General features: G+C 52.3%; 1 protein-coding gene across 2 annotated transcripts; it reads left to right on the forward strand.

The window, feature by feature from the left end:
- The first annotated feature begins 34 nt into the window (after positions 1-34).
- TRIM25 (tripartite motif containing 25) lies at positions 35-18666 on the forward strand. 2 transcript variants are annotated; one of them, XM_086686898.1, is made up of 9 exons: positions 35-737; positions 4795-4890; positions 7637-7870; positions 10924-11095; positions 13133-13198; positions 14717-14743; positions 15087-15194; positions 15256-15348; positions 18088-18666. In XM_086686898.1, the coding sequence occupies exons 1-9, from the start codon at positions 135-137 to the stop codon at positions 18615-18617; spliced, it is 1929 nt and encodes a 642-aa protein (XP_086543024.1). In that variant the 5' UTR covers positions 35-134; the 3' UTR covers positions 18618-18666. The 2 variants fall into 2 exon arrangements, with proteins under 2 accessions (XP_086543024.1, XP_086543023.1); XM_086686897.1 differs by lacking the exon at positions 15087-15194 and having other exon boundaries at positions 36-737; positions 15250-15348.
- The last annotated feature ends 249 nt before the right edge of the window (positions 18667-18915 follow it).

Raw genomic sequence — 18915 nt, forward strand, 5'->3', positions numbered from 1 at the left:
CCACGTGACTTCCTGAAAGGCCCCCGGGGCCCGCCCCTCCCGCCGCTCACTTTCGTTTCCTAGGCTGTGTGGGGCGGCCGCGCGGCGTTCGCGCTCGAAGTGCCAGCACGTCTCGTCCGGTCCCCAGGAGCGCCATGGCGGAGCTGGTCCCCCTGGCCGAGGAGCTGTCGTGCTCCATCTGCCTGGAGCACTTCAAGGTGCCCGTCACCACCCCGTGCGGCCACAACTTCTGCAGCTCGTGCCTGAACGAGACGTGGGCAGTCCAGGAGCCGCCGTACCTGTGCCCGCAGTGCCGCGCCAGCTATCAGGAGCGGCCGCTGCTCCACAAGAACACGGTGCTGTGCGCGGTGGTGGAGCAGTTCCTGCAGGCCGAGGTGGCCCGGGTGGCGCCGTCGCCCCCCGACGGCTGCATGCCGCCCGCCCGCGCCGCGGAGCCCAGCCCGCCCTGCCAGGTGGCCTGCGACCACTGCCTGAAGGCGCCCGCCGTCAAGACGTGCCTGGTGTGCATGGCTTCCTTCTGCCAGGAACACCTGCAGCCGCACCTCGACAGCCCCGCCTTTCGGGACCACCAGCTGCAGCCGCCCGTCAAGGACCTGATGCGCCGCAAGTGTCCCCAGCACAACAGGCTGCGGGACTTCTTCTGCCCCCAGCATGATGAGTGCATCTGCCACATCTGCCTGGTGGAGCACAAGGCCTGTTCGCCTGAGACCCTGAGCCAGGCCAGCGCAGACCTGCAGGTAAGGGGTGTTGGGGGAGGGAGCCACTGTGGGCATAGTGGCCCACCACGGATCACCTGGGGTAGGGGGATGGGCCTTGCTGGGCCTGGGAACCGGGGCCGGGCGTCCCCAGCGTCGTAATAGAAACGGGCGGAGAGAACACACAGCCCTCCTCTGTCATCCTTGGCCCACCCTCTTCCCCCCACCCTCTGTCTTAAATAGGGGAATGCTGAAGACAGGTGGTTGCTTGCCTTAAGCCTAGTATTTGTCTGATGGTGTTTAGCAGAGGGTTTCCAACGTCAAATATGAGCCCTGGAGGTTACCTCTGTTTCCGCATTTAAATCCTGGCAGCTGGAATTGAATATAATTAGTTCCATTTTACAGTTGAGGAAATGGAGGTCCAGAGAAGTTAATTTAGCCTGAGCTGTTGGGACCCCAACGGGTTTGACTCTACGGTTTGCCGTTTCTCCCCATGACCACCCTTATATCTGAGTGCATGGAGCATGCGACATTCTTGCAGGCTTGAGGTCATGTGTGCAAAAACTTTTGGTGAGCCAGAGAGTGACCAGGGAGGATCGTATTGAGCAGGATGGTGGGCAGAGTCCCAAATATCTCTGGATACTACCCAGAGGGACAGCCAAACTCTTGCACCATAGTGACCTCCACCTTGGCTGTGCAACTTTGAGCACAGCCTTTGGTCCCTGGGGCCTGAGTCTTCATCAGTAAAGCAAGGAGGCGGGACCAGGTGGTTTCGTAGGGGGCCTTCCAGATCTGTGTTGATTTTAGTGGTTTGGGGGAAATCATAACTTCCCCTTGTGGACTCCAGGCAGAGGCTGAAAGGTGTAAGTGAACCACCTTTTTTTATATCAGCCTGAGCTCTGAGGCATGGCCTGATTGCCTTTCATTTTCACAGTCAAGGACTGTCCTGTTGTCGAAGGAGATAAGAGACCCGGGGGAGGTTTGCGGTGGCGCCGGGACCAGGCTCCGAGCCCTGCTCCTGTGAAGCCATGGCCCTTCCCGGGCCTGGTCTGCTTCTCTGTCTGAGCTGGGTCCCTTAGGACTTCTTCCCTGAGTCTTGGAGGCCAGACCTCAAAGCACGGCCAGGGGTTGACCTCTGAGGCACAGCTATGTCGGGCCTCGCCGCCTGGGTCTCCAGCGGCCACACTAAAGAACCTGCCTCGCCTTTCGAGCCAGGAGCCCTGCTCTGCTCCATATCAGCTGTGGTTCAGGGCAAGTCGCTGCAGTTCTCCCAGACCCGCTTCCTCATCTGTAAAATGGGGTTAAGAGCATTTCTTCTCGACCTGCAAGGGTGGTCAGGAGGCCCTGGGGAGATGAGCTGTGTGGGAAGTGCTTTGTGGGCAGGTCCTGGTGTCAGGCAGGTGGCTGGTTGACCCAGGCTCTGACCTGGGCTGGGTGTTGAGACCTGAGCTTGAATTCTGCCTCTTCTTCCTAGCCGTGTGAGCGCTGCCTAAGCCCTGCCGGTGTGGTTTCTGGGAAGAGAGCTTGCTGGGGGTGGTGTCAGGCGACCAAGATCTTTGTGGCCCTGGGGTGCCCGGGCCTGTCCCTGAGCACTTGGGCAGCCGGCTTCTGCCAAAAGGCTCTTCTAGAAGTTCTTATCCAGGGAGGCAGAAGGCAAGTAGGGGCAGGAGGGTTCCTCTCAGCCTGGCCTGGAGCTACAGCTGTCTCTCTCAGCCTCTGGGGCCCGGAGCTGGAGTCTGCACCCAGTGTACCTGTGTGCCATACTCGCTTGGCTTTGTAATCCTTGTAACCGGCCTTGCCTTGCTGCTTCTTCCATCAGCCTCCACGTCTAGCCCTGCCACCGCTCACTGCTGGGACAGAGCCAGCCCCATCTGGGCAGTGCCCCAGCTGTGGGAGGCTGGTTCGTCCTGACCACTGGTGTGGGGCAGACCCGGGACTCTGCTGCCTCCCACGTCCTCATGGCGGACCCAAGTCCCTGATCTGTGAACAGGTCCTCAGAACTTCAAAAAGTTCTCTACCCTGGATGAGGGGAATGTTGCACCTCTGAAAGTCCTTGGGCCACTTTCCTGTGTCTGGAGCCAGGGAGGCCCCTCTGTGCCATCAGGGGACTGTCATATGTGTTTGATTACTGACGGATAAAGTTTTCCCGGACACAGAGGTCTGGGGTGCACTAAGAGTGGCTGTTGGAGGTGGAACAGTGTTGGGCTGTTGGCAGCCCCCCAGGTGTTCTGAGTTCTCTTGCCGTTCTGACCCCTGTGAGGCCGGATCTGCCATGGCCTGGCCTCCTGCCTTTGGCCCACAGTTTATCTTGGCTACTGTGAGAGGCCAGGTCAGAGGGCACTGTCACAGAGGTTGAATTGGAAACACCATCCGTAACTTGGGCTTTCGGGGTCAAGTTAGTGTGGCCTTGGTCTCCGCTTCTAGCGCCTTATGTGACTTGTCACTGTGTTGTTCAAATCCAGATTCAAGGTCAGGTTCAGAACTGAATATCTCTAGTGGTGTGGGAGGGCTGGAGGATGTTGAGCTAGCTTGTTAGGGGAAGTAAATGTTTTTTGTCTAGACATTTCTAACGTACTCAGTGCTTTGATTGTAACACCAGGATCTTGGAACACCAGTTCACAGAGATGTGACCTAGGGTGAGCCACTTCATGACTCTGCTTCAGTGTCCTTATTTATGTGGTTTTTTTTTTTAATGTTTATTCTTGAGAGAGAGAGAGGGAGGGGGAGAGAGAGAGATAGAGAGAGAGAGAGGGAGAGAGAGGGAGGGGGAGGGGCAGAGAGAGAGGGAGACACAGAATCCAAAGCAGGCTCCAGGCTCTGAGCTGTCCGCACAGACCCTGATGCGGTGCTTGAACTCACAAACTGCGAGATCATGACCTGAGCCAAAGGCAGTCGCTTAACCGACTGAGCCACCCAGGCGCCCCTCAGTGTCCTTATTTATAAAGGGTGGGTCGCTCCCACTTTACAGTGTTGTTTTTAGCTTTAAGTTAATACCTGAAAAGCACTAGAACAATGCCTGGCTTGCAGTGAATATATAAGAAACAGTAGCTACTCTTACGGTGGTGGTGATTTTCCTTGCCATTTCTACACCATAACGTTTCACCTGAACAGGGAGGCAGGACACTCCAATATCGATTCTGAAAATTGATAGAAATACTAAGAGACCTAAGATGATACTATTTTCCTTCATGCATAATTGACCTTGGTTCCTGGAGGTTGTTAAGGACTTTGTAATTCTGAGTCACCTTAATTCAGTTTCGGGGGTTGACCTGGTGGTGGACTGGCCTCCTGCTTGTTGATCCTCATTCTTAGGGTGTTAGCCCGCGGAGGTCCCTGCCTGTGGGGCATACCAAATGAGCCTTGGACTCTGACTCTTGTTCCTGCTTCCCTGAGGTTGACCGTGGCTCTTCCAGCTGTGTTCTGGAATTGGCAGATGACTCTGGGAGAACAACTCCAGAAACCAGGCTTTTCTCTCTGGGTTTTCCTTTTCCCAGATCTTGGCTGTGTCATTCTTCCCTGCTTAGTTAGCTCTCCCTTGTCATTAAGCAGATTTTTCTTCCCAGTAGTTTGTCTGCTTTTCTGGTTGTTTGCAGTGGGAGGGCTGGCTTGAATGACTGAAGCAACTGTCCCAGCCCCAGCTGTTCTGGCTATGGTGTGAACTTGGCCCCCTTGCTGGGCTTCTTGCCTCAGTTTCATTGTCTGTAAAATGGGTGTGCCAACAAAGCAGCTCTTAGTAACGCAACCTGACATTTAGTTTGGCTGTACTAGGATCCAGGCACTATGCTAAATCCTTACATTGTTTCAGTTAATCCTCCTACTAGCCCTGCGGGGTGGGAACATTTGTATCTATTTCAAGTCCAAGGACCTAGGTGAGAGACTCTTGGACAGCTGGGAATGGGTCGGTCTAAGTCCTGTGCTCCTAACTTCTTTCTTGTACTGTCCCTCTAAAAGTTGGAAGGGAGGCAATAAATAAGAGAATGCTTCAAACAGCTACAGGCAGGCAAGACCTGGGCCAGTAGAAACGCCTGTGGGACCGTTCTGGTGTTGGCTGGTGGGGGCTGGGCTGAGGTGATTTCTCACCTGCTTGTTTTCTCCGCAGACCAAGCTGAAGCATAAACTGACCATCATATGCGATCAGATCAATGGTGCATCGAGGGCACTGGAGGACGTGAGAGCCAGGCAGCAGGACATACGGGTGAGTGACAGGGCTGTCCACTGCCAGCCCCGGCCCCAGACCCTCCCTCAGCCTCCAGGCAGGACAGGCTCAGCTCTGATCTCCACAGGGCTACACACATGGTGTCACACATGGCATTGGAATTAGACATCACCCATGCAGGACATCCAAAAAGCCATGTCCCCAGGGGAGATCCTTCATAGACCCAGACTGAATACTGTCTACAAGCCCTGACCTTGGTGTGAGGAGGACGGGGTCAATCACTAAAAATTAGGGTTAAAAAGTAGTAATATAGATGCGCCTGGCTGACTCAGTCAGTAGAGCATGGACTCTCGATCTCGGGATTGTGAGTTCGAGCCCCGTGCTGGTGTAGAGCTGACTTAAAAAAAGAAATCATGAAGGAGCACCTAGGTGGTTCAGTCGGTTAAGCGTCCAACTTTGCCTCAGGTTGTGATCTCGCAGTTTGGGAGTTGGGGCCCCACTTTGGGCTCTGTGCTGACAGCTCAGAGCCTGGAGCCTGCTTTGGATTCTTTCTCTCTCCCTTTCTCAACCCCTACCCTGTTTGCACTCTGTCTCTCTCTGTCAGTAAAAAATGAATAAACGTTAAAAAAAAATCATGAGGAAAAAAGTATTAATATAAAAAGTGATTATGTGTTCTTTCTTTCTTTTTTTTTTTTTTTTGAATGTTTATTTATTTTGAGAGAGAGCACGCACAAGCATGAGCTGGGGAAGGGCAGAGAGAGAGGGAAAGAGAGAGAGAGTCCCAGGCAGGCTCTGTGCTTCGGACCTCGATCCCACAACCGCCAGATCATGACCTGAATGGAAATCAGGAGTTGGAAGCCCCAAGTGGTCATGGTTTAAATGGGAAAAAAAACAGGAAGCAAAAGTGTATACTCACTAGAGTTACATCTTTTTATAAAAATAAAATGTATCAGTTCTAGGGCTGTCATAACAAATTACCACAACCTCCGCTCACAAGGAGAAATGTATTCTCATAAAGTTCTGGAGGTCAGAATCCTGAAATCAAAGACAGGGCCACACTTCCTCATTCTAGAGAAGAATCCTTCTTTGCCTCTTCCAGCTTCTGGTGGCTCAGGTGTTCCTAGGCTTGTGGCTGTGTTACTTCAGCCCCCACCTCTTGTCTTCTCATGGCCTCCTCCTCCCTCTGTGTCTTTTCTTCTGTCTCTAATAAGGACACTTGTCATTGGATTTAGGGCCCACCTGGGTAATCCAGGATAATGTCATCTCAAGATTCCTACCTTAATTACACCTGCAGAGACTTTTGCTGAGTAACGTCAGCTTCGCAGGTTCTGGACAGATCTCTTGGGGGCCACCATTCAACCCATTATGGGAAGTATGGGAGAAAAGACTGGAAGGAAGTATAGGAAGAGAATAGTAGTACCAGTATTGGAGTGGTAGAGATTTTTTTTTGTCTAGTTTTCACAAATCTTGTAAGTTTTTAATATTATATATAAAAAGAATACGTATATATAGAATGTATGTATTTTATATATTTATATATATTTATATTTTATATACATAGAATATATTTATTATATATATATGTAATATATATAGAAGAATACGTGTATATAGAAGAATACATATATATAGAAGAATACACGTGTGTAGAAGAATACATATGTATGTATACACATACACATATATGTACACATACACATACATACATACATACATACATACATATATATATATATATATGGAAAGTTTTTAAGTAATCTCTACCCAGCGAGGGCCTTGAACTCATGACCTTGAGGTCAAGAGTTGCATGCTCTTCTGACCCAGTCAGCCAGGCACCCCTAGAGTCTTTTCTTATTACTCTAGTACTGCATGGGGGGTTTTCCTCATTTCTTTGGTTGAAGCTGGGTCACCATCAGATCTCTGTTCTAGCCGGGAGTAAAAGGGACAGGGAAGAAGAGTGTCACACATACCACTTTGCTCACACTGCACTGGGAGTAGCTTAGTCACATGGCCAACTCTAGCTGCAGGGAATCCTCGGAAATGTAGTCTGGCAGGGCAGCCATGTGCCCTCAGAAACTCCAGGGGTGTTCTCTTACTGAAAGGAAGCCATTCTGTCTGTTTCTAAGCTTTATATGAAGAGCATCATGCTGGACGTCTTCTTCTACAGGTGGTTTTTCCCTCATTTGTCCATGCATTGCCCCAGCTCATTAGTTTTCATTACTATCCAATATTCTGTCCTGTGAATAATTTGTAGATTTGTATCAAGTCTCTTACTTATTTTTAATTTTTTTAACTTTCAAATTTATTTTAGAGAGAGAGGGAAAGAGAGAGAGAGAGAGAGAGAGAGAGAGAGAGAGGGAGAATCTTAAGCAGGCTGCACACTTACTGCAGAGCCCGATGTGGGGCTCAGTCCCACGAACTGTGAGATCGTGACCTGAGACAAAATCAAGAGTCGGACGCTCAACCGACTGAGCCACCCAGGCACCCCTCGAGTCTCTTATTGTTAGACATTCAGTTCTTTCCGGGGTTTTGCCAATTCAAACAGTGCTGCTTGTGAGCGTTCTTGTGTCTGTTTCTGGGGCGGGCATCTGAGAATATACCTTGATTTGGTCTGAGCACCTTCAGATTTATTAGATGTTGCCAAATTCCCACCCAAAGCAGTTGTGCCCGTCTATACTCCCACGAAGTACAGGGAAGAGTCTCCAGTGCTCCACACTTCACCACTGCTCCGTACACAGGCTTAGCTTTTTTGTCTGATGGACGCCCCTGTGTCTTACCCCGCTAGGAGACTGCCCGCAGGAAGACGGAGCAGCTCAGACAAGAATATGTGGAAATCAAGATACTCATTGATGCCGCAGAGGCCATCTGCACACGAAAGATAAAGGAGGAGCAGAAGAGAGTCAGTACCAAGTTTGACAACATTTACCAGATCCTCCTCAAGAACAAGAGTGAGATCCAGACTCTGAAGGAGGAGATTGAACTTGCCCTGACCAAGGAGGATGAGTTCGAGTTTCTGGAGGTAGGTCTTGATGAACACTCTTTCTGCCTGCCATTACGATGTTGATTATAGGTGCAGTGGGGCCCTCGAGGTGGGGCTGTAAGAGGTCATTTGAAGCATCCCCCAGACACACTGTATCTACTTTCTATGCCGTGTGACAACTTACCACAAACTCAGTGGCTGGGGAGAGCATGTGTGTTATCTCACTCTCCATGGCTTAGGAGCTGGGACGGGCTGAGCTCGGCTTGGCTGCTGAGCTTGGGGTCAAATTCACTTCCCGTGGTGCAGGCCTGAGGTCCCCGCTTTCTTGCCGGCTGGTGGCTGAGGTCTGCTCTCCGTTCCCACAGGCTGCTGCCTTTCCTTGCCACGTACGTGGCCCTCTCTCCACTTGGCAGTTACCTCTTCAAAGCCAGCAGAGAATTTCTCCCTCCAGGAAAGTCTGTTCCCTTTTTTTCCTGCTTAGATTATTAATCTTTTCTTTTTTTCCTTTTTTAGAAAGAATATTCTTCTTCTTTTTTTTTTTAAGTTTATTTATTTATTTTGAGAAGAGAGAGAGCACTAGTGGGGGAGGGACAAAGAGAGTCCCAAGCCCTGTGTTGTCAGTGCAGAGACTGACGTGGGGCTCGGTCTTACGAACTGAAATCATGACCTGAGCTGAAATCAAGAGCCGGATGCTTAACCGACTGAGCCACCTAGGCGCCCCTCTTTGTTTTTGTGTTTTTTTTTTTTAATATTCCAGTGTAACACATACAGTTTTACATTAGTTTTAGGTGTACAATATAGTGATTTAACAATTCTTTTTTTTTCCTTAAGTGATTCAGCAATTCTATACGTTACTCAGTGTTCATTGTGATGAGTGTGCTTTTTTCCAAAATTATTTATTTCTTCTTCTTCTTTTTTTATTTTGGAGAGAGTGCAGACAGGGGAGAGGGGCAGAGAGAGAGAGAGAGAGAATTCTAAGCAGACTTCCACACTCAGTCATGGGGCTTGATCCCATGACTTTGGGATCATGACCTGAGTGGAAATCAAGAGTCAGACACTCAACTGGCTGAGCCATCCAGGTGCCCCATGATGTGTGTGCTCTTAATCCCCTTCACCTATTTCACCTATTTCACCTATTTCACCACTCACCTCTTGGTAACTGTCAGTTCTCTACAATTAAGAGTCTGTTTCCTGGCTTTCTCTCTCTCTCTCTTTTCTCTTTGCTTGTTTGTTTTGTTTCTTAAATTGCCACAAATGAGTGAAATCATATGGTAGTTGTCTTTCTCAGACTTAATTTCAGTTAGCATAATGCTCTCTAGCTCCATTCATGCTATTGCAAATGGCAAGATTTCATTCTTTCTTACAAACTCGGTCCCTTTTAGTGGCTCCTACCTGGTTAAGTCAGGCCCACCTGGGATACTCACCTTTCTGATGAACTCAAAACCAACAGATTTGGGATCTTCATTACATCCGCAATATTCCTTCAGTTTTTCCATCTAAGGTAACCTGATTCCAGGAGTGACATCCTACCATAGTCACTGTCCTGCCTATACTCAGAGGGAGGGGATTATATAGGGTGTGTACCCCTGGATCAGATGGGCATTTTGGGGGCCATGTTAGAATGTTGCCTATGCCCCTTCCCCCCTCCCCATGGACCCTGGAAGTGTCTTTCTAAAGCACAGACCCCCCCCTGCCCTATCTGACCTCATGTCCCTTAGCACCCCTGTCTTTGGCATCACACTCCTCTCTTGCCCCGTGCTGTAACCACAGCAGAGCATCACCATTGCCCAGACAGACCCGGCATTGGATGGGAATGCCGTGGCTGTCCTTTTCCCAAGGCCGCTCCAGACTCCCCCACCCCCGTCTTCCTTGGATCCTGCTCTTCTGCCCTTCCTGGTGATCGAGTGGGTCGGTCTGCCTCTGCTGTAGCACTCGGTGGTGGCGTGGTTTTAGATGTGCTTGTCGATGTGTCTGCTGTCCGCCCCTTTGGGCCAGCCCTTCCCTTAACTGCCCCCTTCTCCTGGCCTGCAGCGTGCAGCGGGTATCCCGGTGAGCCCCATCGATGGGGTGACGACACCTCAGAGGCCCAGGTTCCTTGTTCAGGTCCTGGGGAGAGTAGAGGAGTGGCTGGGAGTCTTCTCTTCCCCCTGCACGGACTTCTTTCCAGGCCTAGGCTCAGTGCCATCGAGTTTCATCTCTGTGGTCCTTCTTGTGTATTAGAGTAGCTGCCTAGAGCTCTCGGAGAAGGATTCTAAGTCCCTGTCTGGGGACCTCTTGATGTTGTGTGACCCGATTTTAGCTCAAGTCTGGGGACTTTTGTAAGATCCTCCCTTTTCCCTGGATGTGCCCTGGCCGAACCCTCTGCCCGCTGAGGCAGCCCTGTCCAGTTTTAGAATGGGTGTTTGGAGCTGGTCTTTTGAGGGTTGGAGATGGTCCTGAGTCTCCTGTACTTTTCCAGCCACAGCTGGAGGAGTGGAAGAGCATTATTCACGGGGGTCAGGAGATTTATGTCCCAGCTTTGTCCCTGCCACCAACTGGCAGTGTTCCTAGCAGGACACTTTTTCTCTTTCTGTCTCCCCCCATTCCTTTCTTCCTCTCTCTCTCTCTGTCTCTCTTTCTTTTCCTCCTTTCCTTCCACGTTATTTATTTATTTCCAGTTTATGTATTTTGAGAGAGAGCGTGCGAGCAGGGGTGGGGGGCAGAGAGAGAAGGGGACAGAGGATCTGAAGCAGGCTCTGTGCTGACAGCAGAGAGCTTGACGCGGGCTTGAACTCATGAACTGTGAGATCATGACTTGAAACCAGCAAGAGTTAGATGCTTAACTGACTGAGCCACCCAGGGGCCCCCACGTTGGTTATTTCTTGACTTCAGTTTCCTCCTTGGTAGGTGAGTGGCCTCTGAGGGCCCTGATCCACAGCGCTGTGACCAAAAGTGGCACATTAGCCCCCAGCAACCTCTGGCCTGTAATTTGAGAAGGCTGATTGGACTGAGCGCCCGTGGACACGGGGAATCTCCTCCTGGAGTTCATGAGGGCTGAGCTCAGACCCTGGCTTCCCCACAGCTGCCTGAACTAATACCCTGGCTTGTTTCAGAAAGCGATCAAACTGCAGGGAATCTCGACAAAGCCGGTCTACGTCCCCAAGATGGAGCTGAATCAGGAGCTGATAAAGGGTGTCTGCCAGGGCACCTCAGACCTCAAAAACGAGCTGAAGCGGTATATCAGGTTGCCCCAGGACAAGAAGCCCGAGGGACCCACTGGCTTAGGTAACTATTAGCAGCCCCCATGCTCCCCTTCTGGGACCCCTGAAATGGAATCAGCATTTTGGAATCGGGGAGAGGGTTTTGACCCAGAGCACTGGGGCTTCAGTTTTGGGATCCTGAAACATCCGCCCTCCATCTGGGAGGTAGTGGGGAAACATCCTGACATTGTAGCCATCCTTCCTGAAACATTTCTGGGGGCCTTGATGTCAATGATGGGACTTTTGGACAGGCTCTTTTTGCATGTGATCTTGAGGCTGGCTCAGGTGGCTCTTTCTTTTCTTTTCTTTTTTTTTTTTTCTTTTTTAATTTTTTTTCTTTTTTAATTTTTTTTTTCCACGTTTTTATTTATTTTTGGGACAGAGAGAGACAGAGCATGAACGGGGGAGGGGCAGAGAGAGAGGGAGACACAGAATCGGAAACAGGCTCCAGGCTCCGAGCCATCAGCCCAGAGCCTGACGCGGGGCTCGAACTCCCGGACCGCGAGATCGTGACCTGGCTGAAGTCGGACGCTTAACCGACTGCGCCACCCAGGCGCCCCTCTTTTTTTTTTTTAAGTTTATTTATTTTGAGGGAGAGAGCACGAGTGGGGGAGGAACAGAGGGAGAGAGAATCCCAAGCAGGTTCTGCACTGTCAGCGCAGAGCCCGATGTGGGGCTTGACCTCACAAACCAGGAGATCATGACCTGAGCCGAAATCAACAGTTGGGTGCTTAACGAACTGAGCCACCCAGGCGGCCCTCAGATGGCTTTTGAATGAACCCTGGGTTATCAGTGTGTTTGGTGGAAGAATGGCTGGTTTTAGGGTCAGAGAAACCTGGAATTCCCCCCGGTACCCCCTTTTTTTCCTCATGCTGCCATATCCAGTCCATCACCAGGTTTTACTTCTTAAATATCTCCTGACTCAGTCCAGTGGTTCCCCTGCCAGCTATCACCTGTGGCAGCTTTCTAAATAGTCCTGCATCCACTCCTGCTACAGCCAGAAAGAGCTTTTTAAGATGCAGATCTGATTTCTCCCTCTCACCCTGTTTAGAAAATATCCCTTGCTTGTAGGTTTCAGACCACGCTCTTGACCCTGACCCTACAAGCCCCTGCCTGGTCAGGTCCTGTCTATTTCTCCAGCCCTGAAGTGTCCCCTCCTCCCATACATCTCACTGCATTCAGTTGCTTGCATATGCTAAGCTTCCTGCCACAGGGCCTTTGTACGTGCTCTTCTCACTGCTTAGAAGACTCAGACTCCACCATCTTCACCAGTTAACTCCTGTCACCCTTCAGAGAGCAGTTGAAACAATATGTTTCTCAGCAGACCTCCCTATCGCCACTCTCACTGCTCAGACTAGGTCCCAGGATCCTTGTCATCCCTTGGGAACCTTTGCACATCTGTCATTTTATTCTTCCCCCACTAGATTGCCATTTCTGTGAGGGCAGGGGCTGGGTCTGTTTTTCATCCAGCATTCTCTCCCCAGTGCTTAGCACAGAGTCTGGCACATAGTAGATTTTACTGTGTAACCCAGGGTGGGGGGAGCTTGAATTCCAGCTTGTCGAGCCGCGTGTCCTTGCAGAGGAGCCTCTGGGACAGGTGTGGTGCACTCCGTAGCGGGTAAAGCTTTGATGCATTGGACGCGCATATTTGTTTTCCTGCTACAGCAGTGATCGCTGGTCTGGGGGACGAGGGGTGGTGGAAAAACTGGAGGGAGAGGAACCAGCACTGCACACCAGGCGTCTTGGCCACCCCACCGCAAGCAAGGTGCTCATCCCCAGCTACACCGGGAGAAATGGAAGTGTAGAGAGGGTTCAGAGGTCACGAAGCTGGGCGCTGGCAGAGAAAAGACTTGATCCCGGCTACGTTTTAAGCCAGAGAAAAGAGGGACACACCAAACTCGTCTTTCTGTCCCCTTGTTTCTAGCTCCTGTAAATGACTGGATGGGAAAAGTCCGTGGAAGTTGCCTTTGTAAAACACTTTCTCTGCCGGCCCGTGGCAAAGCTGGTTCCTAGGGTTGCTTTGGAAGAGCTGCATAAACTAATCCCTTCTTCTTTGGCCCAGGGAACCTTGGAGATCATGGCCCAGCGTCCACGCACAAACCCGCACACTTTGTGAAGAAGGTCCTGAGTAAGTAACCCTGCTGCTGTCCCTGTGGCTGTGGCCTGGCCGTGGCTGGCCGGAGCTCTGGCCGACACACTCACAGGTGTTGCCGCTCCTTCTGGGTGGGCTCAGCCCGTCCCAGGTTGCCGGGGGCCCGAGTGTATCTGGAGACCGGCATGGCTACGGCCACAGCGAGTGGAAGTTGGAGGGGCTGTCGCAGGAGCTCCCCTGGGGTGCTTAGCAGGACTGGCCCATCGGCACTGGCTGTGCAGGCTGCCTGGGCTTGCAAGGTTACCAAAGGTGGCTTGTCTTGAGAAATACTTAGCGATACCCAAGTTTTGGCACTCGGGCAGAGCCCCCGGGAGGGGCCTGGCCATGGTCCTGGAGGAGCAGAGGCCAACCCTCGCCGGTAGTTCAGCGCTGTTCTGTCTTGAGTTGTCATGTGCTTGTACCATCATAGCACTTCCTTACCTTTTGTCATTATTGCCCTTCTCTTACCCGCCCTGCTCCCAGCCATTGAAGACATTTTTTTCCTAATGGCCCATACTGGTGAAATTTTAATACCACACATATGTGGTATGCCTGTTTAACTTTTTTTTTTTTTTTTTAATATTTATTCATTTTTGAGAAACAGAGACAGAGCATGAGCTAGGGAGGGCAGAGAGAGAGAGGGAGACACAGAATCCAAAGCAGGCTCCAGGCTCCAAGCTGTCAGCACAGAGCCTGACACGGGGCTCGAACCCACCAACCGTGAGATCATGACCTTAGCTGAAGTTGGATGCTTAACTGACTGGGCCACCCAGGTGCCCCGCAGTATGCCTGTTTATATGTTATGCTTTAAAAAAATTTTTTTAAATGTATTTATTCATTTTTGAGAGAGAGAGAGAGCATGAGAGGGAGAGGGGCAGAGAGAGAGAGACACACACACACACAGAATGTGAAGCAGGCTCCAAGCTCCAAGCTGTCAGCACAGAGCCTGACACGGGGCTTGAACCCACCAACCGTGAGATTATGACCTGAGCTGAAGTCAGATGCTTAACCGACTGAGCCACCCAGGTGCCCCTATATATTATGCTTTTTTAAAAAAATATGTGATGGGGCGCCTGGGTGGCGCAGTCGGTTAAGTGTCCGACTTCAGCCAGGTCACGATCTCGCGGTCGTGAGTTCGAGCCCCGCGTCAGGCTCTGGGCTGATGGCTCGGAGCCTGGAGCCTGTTTCCGATTCTGTGTCTCCCTCTCTCTCTGCCCCTCCCCCGTTCATGCTCTGTCTCTCTCTGTTCCAAAAATAAATAAACGTTGGAAAAAAAAAAAAAAAACCTTCCATTACCCCAGAAAATCCCTTCATGCTGCTTATGATCAGTTCCAATCCCCCAAACCACTGTGGCAGGTTTCTGTCCCCATAGATTCATTTGCTTGTTTCCAGCTAAAACATCCTAGCTTTATTTGCATGGGTCACATTCAAGCAAATGATTGTTATTACGGTATTTTGAAAGTGTCACTGTGCAGTGCTTGAACGTAGCTTAATTCTAAAAATTTTCTTTTTCAGAAGAAGAAAAGAAACACAAGAAACCTCGTAAGTTACGCATTTGTACATCTTTCTGTTTCTTGAGGTTGCCCAGGTGTGGAATTAAATGCAGGGAAGGCTGCCCCCTCTCTCATTAGGTTCTGCGATGGGGCCCGAGTTCTGGGATTCTGTCCTCTAGTGGCAGGCGGGCCTGAGGTTGGAGGTGAGGAGAAGTGTACGTGAGTGAGACAGATAATGAGTGTAGCCCTGTCTGGACGTACCTGTATCCTCCCGGCTGTCCAGGTGTGTGTTTGTGGAAGTAGCTCTTGGAAATCAGTTTCCTCAGGGAGGACTGGCCATCTGGTCACTCTGTGTCAGGTGTCCAATTCATGTTTCCCCTCCTCCTCCCCAGCCACTGCCTCTGCCTCACCCGTCAATATGCCCACCTTTGGAGCCCCAGAACAGTTACTGGGTTTAAAGCAAGCAGGCCTGGAGACTGAGTTATTGCGGGCAAGGGGCAGTGGGGTGTCCACCCTGAGTTGGCTCTGAAAACGGCTCTCTGTGTCCTCATCCAGCTGTAGCCAAGGCCTCCACTGTGCAGCCGAACCCGGTGTCCCTCACGAGCAAGGTGTTGGATACCTTCTTAGCCAAGTCCAGGCCCGAGCTCCTAGAGTGTGAGTAGCATTGGCCCTGACGAGCGGTCCCGCTGGCCCTCGGGCTCTCCTGTGTAGGTCTCTGCACTAGGCCTTTGCCCTCGCCGCTGTTGGGAGGTCCCGCTTGGCTCCCCCTACCCCGGTTAGCAACTCACCCGTCCTCCGTCAGCACCTGCCCTTCTTCACCTCCCTTCCTAGCCAGCACAGACCTTGCAGAGGTGCCTTGAACCCCCAGCCCTCGTGAGCCCGGCTCGTCGCTTTCTCTGGGCTGGCACCTGCTGCCCACGGCTGTGCCTCAGTCCTGCTCTAGGTTTCCCGCCGGCTCCTCTGCCATTCTAGAGCCTTCCCACTTGTCACAGCTTCAGTCTTCTGCATGCCCTTCCCACCCCGCTTCACAGAGAAGAGGGGCCCCTCATGTTCTTGTTATTGCCATTTCTCTTGCATCTACACCTGCTCCCCCCTGCCCTCCCTGGCCCCTCCCCAAGGCCAGCCAGGCCCCTGCTCTGTCTGGACTCATGCTCTTGCTCTGGCACTCACCTCTTCGTCCTCACCTGCTCTCCTGGGGCCTGCCCCTCCGCAGCGTGTTTAAATCTCCCTCATCACAAAAGCAAAGCAAAACAAACAAATGAAAACAAAAACAGCGGCCAGTACAGCCAGCTTTTCTTGGCTCCTGCACTGTGTCCACCTCCCTTCCACCTGAATACTGGTTAAAAATACAAATTCCTGGGCCCCAGGCCAGTGCTGCAAGATCAGACGGCAGGGGACCAGCCTGGAAAGCTGTTGTGAAACTCATTTCCTTGGTGATCTTTTTGAGGAAAGATGGAAAAATGAAGCTGCAATGCCGTCCCCCAGTGCTGGTCCTCAGCTGTGGCTGCGTGTCAGATGCCCCGGGGAGCTTGACACAATCTCCCTGCATGTCTCTGTGTTTCTGAAAGTTTCCGGGCCGGCGGGGAGGGTTGTGGGGGGCCAGAACCAAGAGTCTCATTCTCTCAGGGCAGTCTGGCCTCTGTCCCCACGCTCAGCTCTGGCTGAGGGTAGCGGCAGCCCCCGTGCAGCTAAATGTCAAGGACACCTTTCAGCCTTCAGTTGGCTGGACCTCTCAACTGTATCCCTCCTTCCAGGAACACTCTCTCCCTAAGGCTGCTGAGTCCCTGGGCTCCCCTGGGCTCCACCTGCCCCTCTGGTCACTGGTCACTCATTAAGCTCCTTTGCAAGCTTGCCCTCCCTTGTCCGACTGGAAGTGATTGGAGTTTCTGCCTCACGGCCAGGTCTAGGCTCCTCCCACCATCGCTCCCTCGGTTTCCCTTTTGTACCCGCAGCCTCACACAGCAGCACCTTCCATGTGTACCCACTTCCGTGCAGCGGCCAAGATCTGTCTTGCAAATTGCGGCCCTGGCTCCCCTTTCTCCAGAGCTGTAGCAGGCCTGGGGGGATGGGTGGGTACCTGGGTTTTTCAGGACCGGCCTCCCTGGAGCTTCCTGCCGTCCCCTCCCCCATGCTAGACCCAGGCCTGGCTCTGGGCCAGAACTAACTGCTGCTGAGCTGCTGCTGGTGTGCTGAGCCAAGTGTTTCTGGATCCCCATGCTCCGGGGGCAGGGAAAGTGAGTTCTAGCAGCTCAGGACCTTAGAGAACATGTTCCCCAGCCCATTCATTTTGCCCACGGGGAGACTCAGGGCTCTGAAAAGCATCCCGCCCTAAGCCACCTAGCAAGGGAGTGGCAGGAGGTGGTGAAACCCCAGGGCTCTTGGTTTTCAGGTTCCCAAGCTAGGGATTGTCCCTGTGCAGTGCTGCCTGGAACCTTTCTCCCAGGGTCCAGGGTCTCCTGGGAGGGAAGGGGTAGAGATGGGTGTGTCCTAGGAAGGAGGTGGAGGGTGGGGACCACACAGGGCTGAGCTCAGTCTTCAGCTCCCCTGGAACTGGTTGGAAGTGTGGCAGGAAGGGCGGGGAGGCCATGGGAGTGTCCCAACCAGGGGAATATAGTCCGGTAATTTCTGTGCTCACAAACATTGTTCAGCTCCCCGCTGCCCACCAAATAAAATCTAGACCCCTTAACTCTCTGCTATGTGGCCCCAATATGTCCCCCTTCTCCTGCCAGGGCCTCTCTCTCTCAGTTACCCAGCCTTTGTTGGTCCCAGCATGTGCCCACTATCCTTGTGACCCCAAGCTCTGCTCTCGCTGTGCCCTCTGCCCCACTCCGCTTGCTTCTGTTTAATTCTCATCTTCCTGTTTCTCGGCTCAGATTCCAGCCTACGTGGGCAATGTTCCCTCGCGCTCTCCCCACCCTTCACGTAAGCTGTTTGCCCCTGTAGCGGCGTGCCCGCCACTTAGCGGCGCGTGTTCTCACAGTGTTGTGCGGAGGGGCTCGCCTCGCTTGCTGTGGCGCGAACTCCATGAAGTCAGGTGCCAAGTCTGCTCAGAATCGTGCGTCTTGCGCAGAATCGGTGCTCAGTAAATGGCTTTGGGTGGATGAATAGATAGATGGGTGGCTGATAGATGGACGGATGGCTGGATTGATGGCTAGCCAGATGGACAAATGGCTGGCTGGCTGGACAAAATGGGTGGATAGATGGATATGTGTATGGATGATGAGTGGATGGATATTCGGCTATGTGGGTAGATGGATGTGTGGATGGGTAGACGGAAGGATAGATGGACAGGTGGATAACAGAAATGAGCAAATACGACCAGTTGGGGCAAGGTTTAAAAATGAGAACGCTTTGGGCTCCTTGTAATCGGTTCCTTGGGTCATGCTTTCTTAGATGCCACTAAGTTCAGCCTGGACTACAACACCGCCCACAACAAGGTGGCTCTGTTGGAGAACTACACTGTAGCTTCTGTGGCCGACTTGCCCCTGAACTACCAGCCACACCCCAAGAGGTTCACATACTGCTCTCAGGTGCTGGGCCTGCACTACTACAGGAAGGGGATCCACTACTGGGAGGTGGAGCTGCAGAAGAACAACTTCTGCGGGGTGGGCATCTGCTACGGCAGCATGCCCCGGCAGGGCCCTGACAGCCGGCTCGGCCGCAACAGCGCCTCCTGGTGCGTGGAGTGGTTCAATACCAAGGTCTCTGCCTGGCACAACAATGTGGAGAAAACGCTGCCCTCCACCAAGGCCACGCGGGTCGGCGTGCTTCTCAACTGTGACCATGGCTTCGTCATCTTCTTTGCCGTCACCGACAACGTCCACCTGATGTGTAAGTTCAAGGTGGACTTTACCGAAGCTGTGTACCCGGCCTTCTGGGTGTTCTCTGCGGGTGCCACGCTCTCCATCTGCTCCTGCAAGTAGGCCGGCCACGGACACTGACCTCTGGGTGCCCAAGACAGTGGTGGAAGGCCTGCAGACTCTTCAGGGTTGAGAGTATGGGAGGGGGGAGGGGGAGGTGATCGCGCTGTGGACCAGGAAGCACTTCTGCCTCCTGGTGCCCATCAGGGCAGGGTGACCTCCTCCCTCTTGTTCCCGTAGGTCCCCAGCTGCTGGCAGCTGGATGGGGTTTTGGGAGGTAAAGTCATTAGCGCCCTTTCCTCTTGGAGGGAATCTGTAGCCACTGTGGGCCCTTTCTCGGCGGGGGGGGGGGGGGGGGGGG

The sequence above is a fragment of the Puma concolor genome, chromosome E1, assembly GCF_028749965.1.
Source record: "Puma concolor isolate L17-30 chromosome E1, mPumCon1.1.hap2, whole genome shotgun sequence".
NCBI classification, from domain to species: domain Eukaryota; kingdom Metazoa; phylum Chordata; class Mammalia; order Carnivora; family Felidae; genus Puma; species Puma concolor.